Source organism: Anas acuta, chromosome 7, assembly GCF_963932015.1.
Source record: "Anas acuta chromosome 7, bAnaAcu1.1, whole genome shotgun sequence".
In the NCBI taxonomy this organism is placed as follows: Eukaryota; Metazoa; Chordata; class Aves; order Anseriformes; family Anatidae; genus Anas; species Anas acuta.
Window position 1 is genome coordinate 18,186,856 of NC_088985.1, and position 15,084 is coordinate 18,201,939.

Sequence of the window (15,084 nt, forward strand, 5' to 3'; positions counted from 1 at the left end):
TTTCTCCCAGCTCTTTTTTACCGCTTCTGTCTTTGCTGCTTGAGCAAACTACTTGCTTGTGACACCTTGCAAATCAAAGCATTTACCTCCTGAAAGCGTTTGGTACATTGTATTCACAGCAAGTCTTTCTCTGTGCTGGTTGCGTTTCTAGATAATGTTGAATGATCAAGAAAATAATTTTTTTCTGAAAACAACATTAATGTCAGTGCCTTAAATTTGGCCCTTGCAAGGATTTATGTGTTTTGAACATGTGAATTTTAAAGTTATCCTGAAGTTCAGAGCAGGTACATCTGACAGGTGTAGAACAAGCTAAAGTGGATTGTTGTCTGTGAGAAATACTTTACCTGTATTAGCGTGGAGCTGCCTGCCTGACCTCAGGCATGTGAGCTGTGTCATTCTGTGTTGCACTTCAGGAGTTGCTTTGGCTGAACCTAGCACCTCCAGTAGTTCTTAAAACGTGTGGTACATCTGATTCTCCCTCCAGGCCCAAAGCATTGGACTCTGCTCTTTTAAATCCACGGTCAAGTTGACAAGCAACTCAGCAGAGAATGAGGAGTCCCCTTCCTCTGAAGGGGAAAGCCAGGTGTTGTACCTACAGGGAAGAAACATTGCCCAAGATTTGTGTTTCCTGTTGTCTCCTGTGCATGTTCCTATCACAGTTGTTCTTTCCCAGGAGGAGAGCCCTGGCCCAGATTCTTCCAGGGCCCACACGTGGTTGTAGGCTGATGGTGATCTGGATTGCTTCTCCCTTACCCACGGCTGCTCTTCCAAGTTCATTCTCTCAAAACCCATACCTTTTGTCTTCAAGGTGCACAGTCGGACAGTGAGGTCTCCTCCTCCTATCATCCAAGTGACATGAGCCTGGATCGTGGCTACACCTCTGACTCGGAGGTGTACACAGACCATGGGAAGCCAGGCAAGATGCACCGCTCAGTGACAGATGTGGATATGATGAACAGCGGCTGGCTAGTGGTGAGGAACCAAGGGGCTTCTGGTGCCTGCCATGGCTTTGAGAAGAGTGTGTGGTAGAGAGATAAAGAGTAAGACGGTAGAAAATACAGCTAAGTGGTGCGAAGTGTAAAGGGAGGTGAGTGTAAAGGGAGGATGGGGAGGAGATGCAGCCAGAGCAGAAAGCTAGCAGGCAGATGTGGATGAAAGGGAAAAGGGTGCTACAGAAATGACATTACCTGTTCATTTCAGAAGAAAGGCCCTTTTGGCAAGCGCATGAGGTACTGCTTATTACACTAACCTTTCCTACTACCCTCTTGCTGTGCCCTGCAGGTGGGGAAAGATGACATTGACACCTCCAAACCCAGTGCTGGGCTCAATAGGCTGGGGCCGTCTCCTCTCGTCAACCAGTACAGCCTGACTGTGGGGCTGGATTTGGGCCCGCATGACACAAAATCTCTCATGAAGTGTGTGGAGTCTCTGTCTTTCATCGTGCGAGATGCTGCCCATGTGACACCCGAGAACTTTGAGCTCTGTGTCAAAACCATCCGCATCTTTGTGGAGGCGAGCTTGAATGGGGGTAAGATGGCCTTTAATTTGATTTGGGGTGGCCAGGCAGTGTGAAGGGAAGGGTGAAGTGCTGTTGGGGAATGAGTCCCCAGCCCCCAGAAAATGTTCTGCTGTGAGAAAAGTTTCCTGGCTCCTGCTGACAGCAGGGACTGTATTCTTATCCCTGTCACTGGAATACTGGGGAGACCTGCAGCTAATGTGAAAGTAGCAGGGATCAGCAGGAGTCGTGACTTCCTGTTGTTGCAGAATGCTCTTCCTGAAGGGCACCAGGAACCTCTTAAAGTGGGTGGCTGTCATTTCACAGGACAGAACCCTCCACTAGGGATATCGAAAGGTGGCTGCTGCATGCACTGAATGGTAGAACCTTCTGTGGTGGAGTGTGTATATGGTATGTTGCCACCTTTCACTTTTTAGGCTACAAGTCCCAGGAGAAGAGGGGAAAGAGCCACAGGCATGATAGTAAATCCAGTCGGTTAAAAAAAAAGCCAAAGGAGAGCTCCACACGGCGGTCACGGGTCTTGAGCCAGCACCAGGCCCACACGCACAGTGATGAGGACGAGGATGAGAGCATCCCTGCCAGCTACCACACTGTGTCTTTACAGGTTAGTCAGGACGTAAGTATAGCAAGGATTTCCTCCTCTCCTTTCCCATACTCAGGGCCTTGTTAAGGAGTCGCTGGGATCTTTCAGGAGGGGAAGGGAGGCTGCATCCTGGGTTAGTGGACACTGAATAGCGAAAGGTAGGTCTGGTGGCAGTGTGTAGCTCTGCAGTGAGAGGGGAAGACTGCAGTTTGGGCAGGCAAAAGCAAAAGAGCAGTGGAAAGCCAGGAGGGTGGGTGCCTGGAACTGAGTCACTGTAGAAGGTATGATAAATGTGGATCAAGGCCATTTGGAGAGTAGAGGTCCCCGTGGGAGATAGTGTGGAGTCTGACAGGGCATGTGAGCTTGTGGAGAGAGGAGAGCCCACGAAAAAGACATCCTCTGAGCATTGGTTTGGGGAAGAGTAGAGACCAGGTTTGACTGAAGAATTCAAGTACCGTGTGTTGCTTAATGTGATGCTTGACTTGCAGCTCCTGGACCTCATGCACACCTTGCACACGCGAGCTGCTACCATCTACAGCTCCTGGGCAGAGGAGCAACGCCATCTAGAGCCTGCAGGGAGGAAAATCGAAGCAGATTCCCGAACACTGTGGTCCAACTGCTGGTGTCCTTTGCTACAGGGTAAAGTCATCCCCTTGTGATGAGAGTGGGCAAAGAGACTTCCAATATAAGGCAGCACTCAGGACATTTGAGGAGCCAGGAGTTAACTGCAGAAAGCAGGCAGAGGCTGTTTTTAGGGTCTGCTGTAATTGGATTAAGAACTTGGGTCAGATTCAGGAAGGTATCTTTAACATGAGTTAGCTGCCAGCTTACTTCTCGACCTGACAGTAGGTTCCAAGTCTGTGACCTGGAACAAGTATAATCCTTCCCCCTGCCCCAGAGTGTTTGGTCTTCATTAATCTTTTCACCTTAGGCTGGGGGAGTGGGAATGAGACACTTTCTCTGTGGGCTCTACACTGGATCCTTCTCTCGCAGGTATTGCCTGGCTGTGCTGTGATGCCCGACGTCAGGTACGGATGCAGGCACTCACTTACTTGCAGCGGGCCCTCCTGGTACATGACCTGCAGGCCCTGGATGCCCTGGAGTGGGAGTCCTGCTTCAACAAGGTAACCTCCTGGCTGGGTTGGGCGTGCAGGCAGGTCAGTGCTGTCATGAAGAGCAAGCTCTGTAGGATTGGCAGAATGGTGTCCTACTTCATCACCGTCTTGTTGAGCAGTCTGTTCACTGTAATAGACAAGTCTTTCCCTACTTCGCTCCTGTAAAAAGTTCTCTTCTGATAGAGCCTCTTGGAAATCAGTCCACACACTTAATAGAATCACAGAATCGTAGAATAGTTGGGGAAGGAAGGGATCCTAAAGATCGTCTAATGCCACCCCCTCTGCTGTGGACAGGGACACCTTCCACTAGATCGTGTTGCTCAAAGCCCTGTTCAACCTGACCGTGAACACCTCCAGGGATGGGGCATCCACAGCTTCTTTGGGCAACCTGTTCCAGTTCCTCACCATCTTCACAGTAAAGAATTTCTTCCTTATATTAAATTTAAATATACCCTCTTTTAGTTTAAAGCCATTACTCATCCTGTCATTACAGTCTCTGATAAAGAGCCCCCCCCAGCTTTCCTGCAGGCCCCCTTTAGGCGTTAGAAAGATGTTATAAGGTCTCCCCGGAGCCTTCTCTTCTCCAGGCTGAAGTTTCCATCCCTAACTGCTTCTCCCGCGCTCTTTTGTCTAGAAACCAGTCCCAAAAGTCATCTTCTCATTTAAGATTTCTCGTGAAAATCTCATCTATCATTTTTCAACTAAAAATATCAGTGTCTGATCCAACAGGTGCTGTTTCCTCTGCTAACCAAGCTCCTCGAGAACATCAGTCCGGCTGATGTCGGTGGGATGGAAGAGACTAGGATGAGAGCCTCAACACTACTCTCCAAGGTGAGCTTGCTTCTGCTGTCTGAAAGCTCAAGGGAGAGCATGTGCATTAAGAGGAGCAAACTGTTTGTTACTCAGCATCTCCGACCCAGATGGGTGGCATTTTGCTAGTCTGATGGTCGTCAGTGCTGTGCATCTCCACCACCTTCTCCTGCTGGGACTTGCCTTCTTTCCAGAACTGTCTCCATGATTCTGGGCTTCAGAAAAGCTGTCAGGAAGGAGTTGGTGACTTTACGAACAATGAAGTATTTCAGCTCAACATTAGCTGAAGGCAGGCTGTTCCAGTGGTGGAATGATGCACGTTGAAAGTAGAAGCCAGAAGGGCTGGAAGAACTGGTGATTTAGACTTGAGTGGTCTCAGGCAACAGAGACAAGACCCACTCCTCTGCTTATGCAGCTCAGAAAGGAGGCCCCTGGCATCCTTGGGTTTGGCCTGTGCATGCTCCTGGCAACAACAAGGAGGGGGAATTTTGGATTTGCGCAATAAGCTTGTCAAGCCTTGAGCAGCAGCCCTGATACTGCTTGTTGACAGTAGCTGTGTTCTTTTCTAGGTGTTCCTACAGCATCTTTCCCCGTTGCTCTCGCTGACCACTTTTGCTGCCCTGTGGCTGACAATCCTGGACTTCATGGACAAATACATGCATGCTGGCTCCAGTGACTTACTGGTAAGGTGCTGAAAGTGATGCTGCAGCACTTTGAGCAACCATTCATGGACTTTAACCTTTTAAGTCTTTTTTTTTTAGCCTTTTAACCCTTACAAAACCATTTTGTTCCATGGTGTCTCCCTTTGGCCTGTTTCCATTGTGGCCCATCAGCTGTTTTGGGCCATTCTTCATTACTTTGTCCCACCTCTGTGTCCTGAGGAGTGTCTCTGATTACAGCTGGAGGCCATCCCAGAATCTCTGAAGAATATGCTGCTTGTAATGGATACGGCTGGGATATTCCACAGTGCTGACTCACGGACGGGATACTCGGATCTCTGGGAGATCACCTGGGAGCGGATTGACTGCTTCTTACCTAGGCTTCGAGATGAGCTCTTCAAACAGACAGTCATCCAAGGTACAAGGGGATGAGAAACGTTAAAAGATGGGTCTTGGGCCCAGCGCCTGCACCTTGTGGAACCTAGCTGCCCTAGTGCCTGGATGGTGCTGAGATGATAGGGGCAGAGCTTGGCACGAGGAGGGCAAACGGAGGGTAGGCAAAAGGAGGGAGCAGGCTGGTGTGTGGTCTCACTGTTTGTTTGTTTTCCTAGATCCCGTCCCCAGCGTACCAATGGAGCAACATCCTCAGAAATCGATAGCATCTGCCCTGCCCCCTTCTCCTGTGGGGGATGTGAGGTCAGCCACCCACACAGGACCTTTGGAGAAGCCCTGTGAAATGGGTGCCACTGGTGAGGCCATGGATTTGTTTTTCCTTGCTTTAGCATGATCTAGAGAGGCCAGTTGTCTTGTGCTGTTGATCCTGCTTCTAAATGGGTTGGTTGTGGCCTTCTTGCTGAGGTTACGGGAGGCAGAGGCTGGGGCAGAACGCCTGTGATTGGCACCTGCTTCTCAAGGCCCTTTGTGAAGGCACATGGATGGGGAAAGTCTGAAAAGGTCCTTGAGCTGACCCTTAGCCTGGCTTGGCTTGGCTTTGTCCAGGCCCATGTAAAGCTGTATTTTTGTCTCTTCCTTCTTGCAGAGTCTGAGAGAGCCACTGCACCTGCATCACCCAGCATCAGCACCTCTGCCTCTCCTCCTTTCACAGCATCAGCTCCAACCAAGGCAAGCCCCGCTGCAGATGTACCTCCTACAACAGCACAGCCACCACTCATCCTGCAGCCCCTGGCCTCCCCCCTGCAGGTTGGGGTGCCGCCTATGACTCTGCCAATCATTCTCAACCCAGCCCTAATAGAAGCCACCTCTCCTGTTCCTCTCTTAGCTACTCCACGGCCCACTGACCCCATGACAACCTCTGAAGTCAATTAGCTTGAGGGTGTGCAAGAACTGTCCGCTGAGGAAGCTCTGGGTAGAGGATGCTGGCCAAACGTTCTCTGGTAGTGAGCATGTTTGTTTTAGAAGATGATGCTAACCTGAGCAGAAGGGCAGCTGCCGCAGTCCCCCGGAGCACATCACATTTGTTCCCTTCTTGTGGCAACTGCCCCCAAACCCCTGACTGCAGCCTTCTTGGTGTCCAGTTCCGCTGACCAGTTCCTTCCTGCCTTCACAATCTCAGGGACCAGGCGACTCCCCCACCCAGCAGCCTGGGACCAAGCTGCCACCACGTCATCTGGCGAAGAGGGAAAAATCCTTGCTCTAACACCAGAGAGGGGCAGCGCTACGAGACCGCCTCTCAGGTGGTTCAGTCCAGTCCCTGGACAATTCCCCAGCTGTTCCCTACCTTCCCTGCCCACGCTTCTGGTCGCACTGCTTTATTCGGGCTCTGGGCATGCCTGGGCTCAGCAGGTTGAGAATTTTGCCTAGGTGATTGCTTGCAGCGTAGTTCCCAGCTTGCGATGTAGGGCTTCTTGTCTGCTGTAGCCACACACTTTCCTTCTGCAGCGTGGATCACAGCAATCCCCTAACCAGGTAGGGAGCGGGGCAGCCTGCTAGGCACAGCACTGCCTTCCCCACCTCGTCCTGCAAACATAATCAGGCTTTCTGGTTGGAGGGAGCAAATTCAGAGGGCCCTGCCTAGTTAAGCAGATGAGAGGGAAAGGCAGAGCCCTGTGAGCTGAGAGCAGAGCACCGTGGCCATCTCTCAAGCAGCATTTGGGGAGCTCCTCCCCATGGGGTGCACAGCAGTGCCGTGTTTTCTACCACTTGCTGCATCGGCCTCTTAGTGTCCAGCCCCAGGGCTGCCCTCTCTTCAGCTGGAGAAGATGTTGGGATCTGTGGCACCTGCTGCTAGGAGGAGCAGCTTTCTCTTGGAAGCTCCTGCCACGATTGTACCCTTCTGCATCTTCTGGTTGTTGGGTGCCCACCTTCTTCTCCACCTAGGGTGTTCCTGCAACTGAAGTCAGCACAAGCCCCTGGTAGTCATTCCTGTGCTTCTGCCATGCAGCAGGGGTGTCCTGCTCTTCCATCCCCTTGTGCCCAAAGCAGAGCTGGCTGCTTGGCAGGCACTGCATCTCAGTTCTTCCTCCTCTAAATTGGTTGGCTAAACTCAGTAATACCAGCTTCAGAAATCCCACGGGTGAGTGGGAGGGGCGTGGGCGCTGACTCCAACCCAGCGTGTGCTGTACCGAGAGGAACCTAATGCTGGGGTGGCAGCACAGCCAGTGTACATACGGAGTAAATGGCTTACGAATCCAATGGACTTTTTACAGTGTAATAAATACATCCTGTAAATGAACGCTGCGGTGTTGCGCTCCTTTCCTGTTGTGGTTCCGTGGCCCAGAGCTCTGGGACAAGCGGAGAGGTTTCTTGTTAAGGTGCTGTGCTCTGCTCAGCCGGGAGGCTGCGGTGGAGGCTAAGCAGGAATGGTTCCCCCAAGGTCAAGGCAGAGCTGTAAGAACTAAGGCTGCTCTTGCTCTCGTGGCAGCACTACGGTGTCAGCTGTAAGATCTCCGGTGTAATGGTGCGTGCTCATGCAGAGCCAGGACTGAGGACAGAAACGAGGGCTGGAGAGCAGATGCCCTGCGGCATCGTGGCACGCAGCCAGAACAGAGACCTCGGTGACAGCCTGCCTCACTTCAGAGAAAGGAGGCTTTTCCCTCTGATGAGGGAGAAATCCTCATTTCCTCTGACAGGACTCTGACTTGGTGAGGGCATGAGATCCCGGAGCCTTCTAGGGCTATTCCTGTGGGCAGCCACAGATACTTCCCTGCTGATATTTTCTGCTTTGTTGAGGCAAGACCCACACGGTGTCTTCAGAGCTGTGCGAGGCACTGATGCCTTCCCTATCAGAAGGATTCCAGAGGATTCCTATGGGCTTAATAAGGAGTTTTAAAACTTCTGAGTTTGTTTGAATTTCATGGTCAAAGGTCTAAGTATTGCGTAATGGAAATGTGATGTGCATGCTAGGAAAGCCCCGTTAATAAATCCTGGTTATCTTTCCCTGATTCTACCATTCCCTGAATACTTTTATTCCTGTAACCTTCCCTTCCTCACGCTCCACTGCCAAAGCCGTGGTGTCCCTCCTGCCCTTAGACACCTTCCTTCATGCATTTGAGCCCTTGCCCTGCCTGCCCATGGTGCTCTGTCCAGCCCACCTCTCTGTCCTGTGTTTTCAAGGCTTGACTTCTATTTACAGCTCTGTTTTTCTAAGCTGTCTCCAAACCGCTTGCTGAAGCCTTTAGATGATTAACTCTTCATAAGCCATTGCTCAACTCTAAAGTGCTTTTATGTCAGCACTGCTGCCCTCTGATCCCTGGACAGTGCTTTGACTTCTTGGACTGCTGTCATTTACTGGCACAGCCCAGTTTTTCCTGTTGCCTTGAGATGTTTTGAGGATGCTGCATTTTAAACTTTGCAAACCCGATTTGTACCTAGATCCCTGCATCCTAACTCAGACAATCGTGGTGCAAAGCAAAAGCTACGCGAGGAAACTGCAGGAAATGGGGCTGGAATGTAAAGAATGTAGGATGGAAAGACCAAATTGCACTTTAAACAGTTTCCACTAAAGTGCAAATAGGAATGGGCTGAAAAATAGAGAAATTTATTTCAGCATTGTTTGGATTTTGCAAGAAAGAGGCTTCAAGTGTTACGGGAAAAAAAAAAATTGTTTTAGTGTGAGCTCAGAGGAGATCAAGGATCGTCTGACAGGTAGCACTTGCTGTGTGATACCTACAGTTTTATCGATCAGGTCTCCTGCCTTTTCTCTGTAACTCGAATTACACAACAGCCGTGCTGCCAGCGGCTGCTGGTGAGCAGGGGTGGTCACAGCCCTAGCGTTCGAGTTCGTCCCAGCATCCACTTCTGCTAGACTTGGACTTCTTTCTCATTTTTACGGGTCTGACTCACTGTTGTTCCAGAGGATGCTGGACAGACATCACAGTAGTTTGGGTTTGCTTGCCTCTTGCTGTTCCAATGTACATCAAGAACTTCCGCAGCTGAAAGAGAGCAGGAATAAATGTCAGTAATCAGCATATGTCAATAGAAGGGCTTACTGTGGAGCTGGTGTTGTCCTCAGTAAGAAGCCTTCTAACACGAGAAAGCCCTATTTAAAAGATAAGCTCTGGCTGAAAAATGTAAATTTGATGCTGAAAATGTAAATTTGTAAGTGCAGAATCTGAAGCAAGGCTGCTTTTACTCGGATTCAGTATTAACAACAGAAAAAAAAGGCCGTGTGCTAAGCGTACTCGGTGATTTCAGAGAGGAGTCATCCCAAAGTGACCCGGCTTTTCCCTCAGTACCTAGCTTCTTCCTGGAGAGGCCACCTGTGGAGCTCCATCGGGAAACCCGCTGGTGTTAGAGCCTGAAGCATCCTGAAAACGCGTCCCGCTCTGCTCTGCACCACCTGCGCATGCAAAGCAGCCTGCTTGGGTTTGCACTGCCCGTCCCATTGTCCAGGAACAATCCCAGCCCCACAAAGGCTGCTGGAGGCGGCAGCAGCTGCAGCATTGGCGCGGTGCCCGCCGCACTGGGCAGCATTGTTCCTGCCGCCACCACCACGGGGCCGGGAGCGAGGGTCGTGCCCGCTGTGCTCCGGCGGGCAGCGAGGCAAAGGCAGGTGAGGGAGCACGAGATAAACTTCTGGGGCACTGCGTCCTGCAGCGAGAGGTGGGGGCAATGCCATGCCACAGCGCAGGGAAAGATGCTGGGCCTCCGAGGAGCCCGCGTGGCTTCAGTTTTTTAGGGAGATCTCCAGGGACTACAAGTCCCAGTGTGCAGCACTGTGCCCGGGGTTGTATAACCTGAGCTGGGGGCAGCAGGGGGCCAGCGGCATGGCCTGGGAGCGTTGCTTTCCCTCTTCCCAGGGCCCAGGCCGGCCTGATGGTGCCTGCTGGCTGCAGGAGGAGTGCCGGCAGCCGCAGGACCCGAGGGCCACCTGCACCCTTTGGCCGCACGGGAGGCTTTGGGCCCCGCAGCCACATGCCCCTGGCTGCCGCAGGGCGGGCGGGGGTGTTGGGGCCGGGCTGCGGGCAGCACAACGCGGCTGCTGCTCCTAAACCGCTGCCAGGGGAAGTCACGCTTCCTCTTCTGTGTTTAACTTTTCCCTTTCACACAAACGGAAAGCTCCCGGGGCAGCGGGGCTGGGGGCTGGCAGCCGCGCTGGGTGCCCGGCGAAGCGGGGTGCTCCCCGCGGGGCCGGGTCCTGCCAGCCGGGGCCGGGTCCTGCCAGCCGGGGCCGGGTCCTGCCAGCCGGGGCGCTGCCGGGGGCACGGGGGGGTCCCGGCCGGAGCCCCCCAGCCGCTGCCCGTTCCGGTGCCCCGCGGGGCCGCCGCCACGTGGCGCCCGGGGCCGGGCCGTGCCGGGCGAGCCGCGCTCCCCGCCGGGCGGGGCGGGCCCTGAGCCGAGCGGGACCCCCCCTGCCCCGGGGCGGAGCCGGCGCGTCCCTCCCGGCCCTCCCGTCCCGTCCCGTCCCGTCCCTCCCGGCCCGGCCCCGGCCCCGGCCCCGCGGCGGGCGCTGCCCATGGGGAGCTGGGCCCGGCGGCCCGGCAGCAGGAGGCAGCGGGGAGGCTCCCCCGGCGGCCCCGCCGCCCGCCGCTAGCCCCCAGGGGCATGCCCGGCCCCGCCATGCCCGCCTGGGGGATCCTGCCCGTCACGCTGCCCGCATTCACCATCACCGGCATGTGGATCGTGTGAGTAGCGCCGGGGGGCTCCGCGCAACGACCCCCGCCCGGCCGGGTGCCCGAGGGCAGCCCCGGGGAGCCCCCGGAGCTGGGGGAGGCAGCGCAGCCCCTGCCCGGGGAGGTGGGCGCAGAGGGATGGGATGGGATGGGGTGGGGTGGGATGGGATGGGATGGGATGGGATGGGATGGGATGGGATGGGATGGGGTGCAGTGTGGGCAGCCCCCGGGCCGTGCCCCCATCCCACAGGCACCGCGTAACGCCCGCTGACATCTCCCCCAGGTACGCCATGGCGCTCTCCAACAACCACATCTGCCCCGTGCACAACTGGTAAGGGGCTGGGGGCGGGCAGGGCGGCGGGACCCCCCGTAAGCACCCCGCTGGCAGCGGGAACCGCTCCGTGCCTAACCCCTCGTCCTTCATCCGCGGGTGGTTTGGGGGAGCAGAGCCTCGTAGGGGCGAGCTGCCGGCGGGATTGGGCCCCGCGTCTGCAGAGCCTTGGGGATGGCAGAGCCGAGCAGAGCCAAGGAGAGCTGAGCAGAGCTGAGCAGAGCTACATCCACCCCCCAGCAGCTCGTGTGCGGTCACCGCCGCTCCGGTGAGCTCACACACAGCACCCAGGGAAAAGGGGGCCATTGAGTAAATGCTAAGCACGGAAAAAGCCCGAAAATAAGTGGTCAGGGAATTACAGAGGGCCGAGTGTCTCCGTGGAAAAGGCCGGGACTCGCTTGCTGGAGGCTCGAACCCTGGGCCCTGGCAGTGCCAGCAGGGCTGTGCGGTGGCACCCGGCTGTGCCCCGGGCTGGGAGGGAAGAGCTGTCCGCGCTCTCAGGAATTTCTTCTGCATGACTCTTGGCTTCTTGCGTCTCCTAAAAAATCTGCCCAGAAAATCCATGTTAGCTCAATTCTTGCTGGAGTGTTTGAAGGAGGGTAAAAAAAAAAACAAGAAAAAACAACCCGCTGCCATTTCCTGTCTGATGGATTATTCTGTCCTGGGAAGAATGTGTTTGTCGGCGTTGTCTCTGTGGCATAAACAGACGTTAATGATGAATAATGCTTCCAAACTTTGGGCTGCTTGCTTTAAAAAAAATAGAAAAATCCCAAACCAAACAACACCACAAGAGCAGCCCTTGAGGAGGCCGTGGGGCTCCACGCCTTGCTCGGGTTTCGCGGTTGGAAAACAAAGCCACCAGTAAACGAGGAGACTGAAAAAACAGCAGAGACCAGCCCAGCCCTTCCCGAAAAGTCCTGCTTAACCGTGCGATTGCTGAGCCGCTTCACTGGAGGCAGCCGATGGCTCAGCTCTGCCAGGTGCCTTTGGCTCTGTGGCTGCCGGGTGGGGGTTCCCTGGGCCGTGCCAGCCAGGGCTGCGCGGGTGATGCTGCGGTGACAGGTGATGGGCTCTTGCAGGACACCCAAAAACCCTTCTGTGATCGGGTGCTGGGAGAGCCAAGGCAGCTTCCCTGGGTGTCACGGCTCTGACCGTCCTGTCACCTTCCTCCCACCATGTCCTCAGCCTCACCCTGCTGTGCCCCACCGCCAGGGGTTGGGGACAGCAGCACCGCTCCCTCGCGATGGTCCCGCAGGCTGCTGCTGTGTGGTGGTGCCCCAGGGGTGGTGACGCTGCTGAGGCCACCCAGGTGCCTTGGGCCACTTGGGAGGGCTCAGGGCCGCCGGCCAGCAGCCAGACCGCTGGGGATTTCCTCCCTTCCTTCCCGCATGTGCTCCGGGCAGCCCTGCCTCCCCTGGGGCAGCACAGCCCCCTTTCCAACACAGGGGTGTCACTGTGTGGCCTGCGCCCCCCCCACCCCCCGTCCCCCAAAAGAGGAGCCATCCCTCCCCGTGGCAGCAGCCTGGTGGTGGCATGGAGGGGACGAGGGGCACATGAAGAGGCCCCGGGGCCAGCCTGGGTGGGCGCTGTGGGGTGCCCGTGCCCCTGGGACCCGATTCCCACCCAGGCGCCACGTTCCCTGCAAGCCCGGAGCTGCCGGTGGCTGCGTGCCCGGCTCCACCCGCGCTGCCAGCCCGGGGCTGTGTGTGGCAGGGCTGGGAGCTGCGTGTTCCTGCTCCTGCCCCAGGGCTCCCTGTGGGCACCCAGGGCGTGATGTCCCCCCCGGGGATGGTGCTGCCCGGCTGCAGGCCCCCCCAGCCCGTCCCTTTGCTCCCCGCAGGAATTACAACCAGTCGTGCGGCGTGGATGGCCCCGGCTCCTGCTGCACGCTGGATCACATCCCCCTCGTGAGGTGAGGAGCTGGGGGGTGGGCTGGGGGCCGGGCCGAACCCAGCCCCTCTCCTCCCCGGGGGCACAGAGCAGCGGAGGGGAGCCCCGGGGAGGGATGGGGACGAGCAGCGGGTGCTCGGGGTGCCCTGGGGAGGGTCCCGCACCCTGGTGCCCCCCGCTGAGGGCTGCCCCTGCCGTGCCTTGTCCCCACAGCAAGTGTGGCACCCTGCCTCCCGAGAGCTGCTTCTTCAGCCTCATCTGCAGCCTGGGCTCCTTCATGGGTAAGTGTGTGGCGCTGAGGGAGCGGGACGGGGCGCGTGGCCTAGTGCCGGGCAGGGGGTGGGCAGGGGTGGGCCTGGGGCTGGGGGGTCTCCATCCAGCCGTGTGTGATGGGCGCTGTGTCTCCGTCCCGCAGTCATCCTGGTGGGGCTGCTGAGGTACGCACATGTCCTGGAGCGCGTGGGGCCGTCGCTGCTCAACACGCTGGGGCTGGCCACTGGCTGGCTCTGTGCCGCCGGCCTCACCATGGTCGGCAACTTCCAGGTGAGGCTTCTCCCCGCGGCCGGGGCTGGTTTCGGCAGCGGGGCAACATGGGGCTGACACGGAGGCGGGAGGAGCTCAGGTGGTGGCAGGATTTGGGGTCGTTGTGTCGTTTTGTGCACGCCTCCACCCCGCCAGGCACCGCACTTCCCCTGCATGTTTTATTTGCACACTCATCATTTCGGGCCCGGATGAAGCAGCCGGTTTGGGTTTAGCACTTATCTCAGAAAGCAAACATTTCAGCACCTGCCTGCTGCTTTCCGCAGCGCTGGGCAGGGCCGGGGTGGCGCTGGCTGCCCCCTTGGTGGCCCCGCGGAGCCGCGAGCTGACGGCCTGTGCCCGCAGGTGGACCACGCCAAGGTGCTGCACTACATCGGAGCGGGGGTGGCCTTCCCCACCAGCATGCTGTTCGTCTTCCTGCAGTCCGTCCTCACCTACCGCATGGCCAAAACCCGCGGGCATTACTGGACGGGACACCTGCGTAGCATCCTCACCGCCGTGGCCTTCATCACCCTCGTCTTCAGTATCCTTTTCCTGGCCCTGCCAGCTGTGGGGAGGGCACTGGGGCGGGCAGGTTACAGTGGCCCTGGCCTGGCTGCCACCACCCTCGGGTGTTGGGGTGGGCTGTGGGAGCAGGTTGGCCCTTCATAGCCTCAGCTGCGCGCCTTGCAAAGCAGAAGGGACAACTTATTTTTTTTTAAAGGGTGTTTTGGGCCCTGGGCAATGCAGAGTCCGTCTGAGTTACCTATAGCCTATGACACACAACCTGCAGTCCTCCTTGTGGTGGCTGGGGTCCAGCTGTGCTTTCCTTGACCGGGATGCCCTCAGGCGGAGTGTTCTTCATCCAGGAGAGCTTCGTGCTGCAGCACGTGGCCGCGCTGTGCGAGTGGATGTTCATCATCGACGTCCTGGTCTTCTACGGCACCTTCACCTTCGAGTTCGGGGCCATCTCCACGGACACCTTCCTGGTGCTGCTGAAAGCCAGCCGGGCCCCCAAAAGTTACAAAGGCGAGAGCAGCCTGCCCGGCACGGCCTGCATCCACGGCGCGGAGGGGCTGGCCATGGTGTGACCCGACGGGAGGCCGGCTGGTGGTGGGGACCAGCGAGTGGGGCCCTGCCAGCTGCTCCCCACCCCGAATGTCTCCCAGACCCCGCGTGCCTCGGGGTGCACGTGCGTGTGCGTGCACACACGGTGCTTGGTACGTGCCCCCCCGATCCAGGAGCTGCAGCCGGGCTCCTCCAGCAGCCCGCAGCCCCCGGGGAACGGGGGCTGCCCCCCAAGGGCTGCTGGGGCCGGCGTTGTGCCCTCTGCGTCCTTGGCTGTTGGAGACAATCATGCGGGGGGAGCACCCCGCTGCTGTGAGCCCGTCCTGGAGGCTGGTGGGAGCGGGGGGGGCGGTGAATGAGTGCGTGCGAGTGTACATAGAGCTACGTATATATACAGATAGATGTATATACACACACACACAGCTCGTCCTTGGCCCTCGCGAGGGGCAGCGCTGCTGTGCGCGGGCTGTGCCCCCCCAGCTGCCCAACCTGTGCCTCCCCCGGTGCGTGCACGAGGAGCGT

General features: G+C 56.9%; 2 protein-coding genes and 1 long non-coding RNA gene across 8 annotated transcripts in view; 2 read left to right on the forward strand and 1 right to left on the reverse strand.

The window, feature by feature from the left end:
* The window catches only part of GBF1 (golgi brefeldin A resistant guanine nucleotide exchange factor 1), a 101,151-nt gene extending 93,776 nt beyond the window's left edge, over positions 1 to 7,375 (forward strand). For 4 of the 6 annotated variants that reach the window (XM_068689618.1, XM_068689621.1, XM_068689623.1 and 1 more), the window contains 10 exons: positions 809 to 972; positions 1,282 to 1,528; positions 1,933 to 2,132; positions 2,588 to 2,738; positions 3,093 to 3,223; positions 3,944 to 4,045; positions 4,594 to 4,707; positions 4,924 to 5,101; positions 5,295 to 5,432; positions 5,723 to 7,375. In XM_068689618.1, coding sequence (XP_068545719.1) covers positions 809 to 972; positions 1,282 to 1,528; positions 1,933 to 2,132; positions 2,588 to 2,738; positions 3,093 to 3,223; positions 3,944 to 4,045; positions 4,594 to 4,707; positions 4,924 to 5,101; positions 5,295 to 5,432; positions 5,723 to 6,009 — 1,712 coding nt within the window. In that variant the 3' untranslated portion in view covers positions 6,010 to 7,375. The remainder of the gene's footprint in view (positions 1 to 808; positions 973 to 1,281; positions 1,529 to 1,932; positions 2,133 to 2,587; positions 2,739 to 3,092; positions 3,224 to 3,943; positions 4,046 to 4,593; positions 4,708 to 4,923; positions 5,102 to 5,294; positions 5,433 to 5,722) is intronic. The other 2 variants (XM_068689619.1, XM_068689624.1) reach the window with 1 other exon arrangement.
* LOC137859965 (uncharacterized) lies at positions 6,634 to 10,287 on the reverse strand. Its single transcript, XR_011098690.1, has 2 exons — positions 9,378 to 10,287; positions 6,634 to 9,074 (listed from the first exon to the last, which is right to left on the reverse strand). It is a non-coding gene; the product is annotated as an uncharacterized lncRNA (long non-coding RNA).
* A 210-nt stretch (positions 10,288 to 10,497) lies between these two features.
* TMEM150A (transmembrane protein 150A) lies at positions 10,498 to 14,978 on the forward strand. Its single transcript, XM_068689643.1, has 7 exons — positions 10,498 to 10,766; positions 11,038 to 11,085; positions 12,926 to 12,997; positions 13,189 to 13,256; positions 13,391 to 13,518; positions 13,861 to 14,038; positions 14,344 to 14,978. The coding sequence occupies exons 1-7, from the start codon at positions 10,687 to 10,689 to the stop codon at positions 14,583 to 14,585; spliced, it is 816 nt and encodes a 271-aa protein (XP_068545744.1). The 5' UTR covers positions 10,498 to 10,686; the 3' UTR covers positions 14,586 to 14,978.
* The last annotated feature ends 106 nt before the right edge of the window (positions 14,979 to 15,084 follow it).

What these genes read in the sequence shown, in the direction of transcription:
- TMEM150A (XM_068689643.1), top strand. Translation starts at nt 10,687, where the DNA reads ATGCCCGGCCCCGCCATGCCCGCCTGGGGGATCCTGCCCGTCACGCTG. An exon ending in CCATGGTCGGCAACTTCCAG is followed by an intron (nt 13,519 to 13,860) that starts GTGAGGCTTCTC and finishes CTGTGCCCGCAG; the next exon opens with GTGGACCACGCCAAGGTGCT. An exon ending in CTTCATCACCCTCGTCTTCA is followed by an intron (nt 14,039 to 14,343) that starts GTATCCTTTTCC and finishes GGATGCCCTCAG; the next exon opens with GCGGAGTGTTCTTCATCCAG.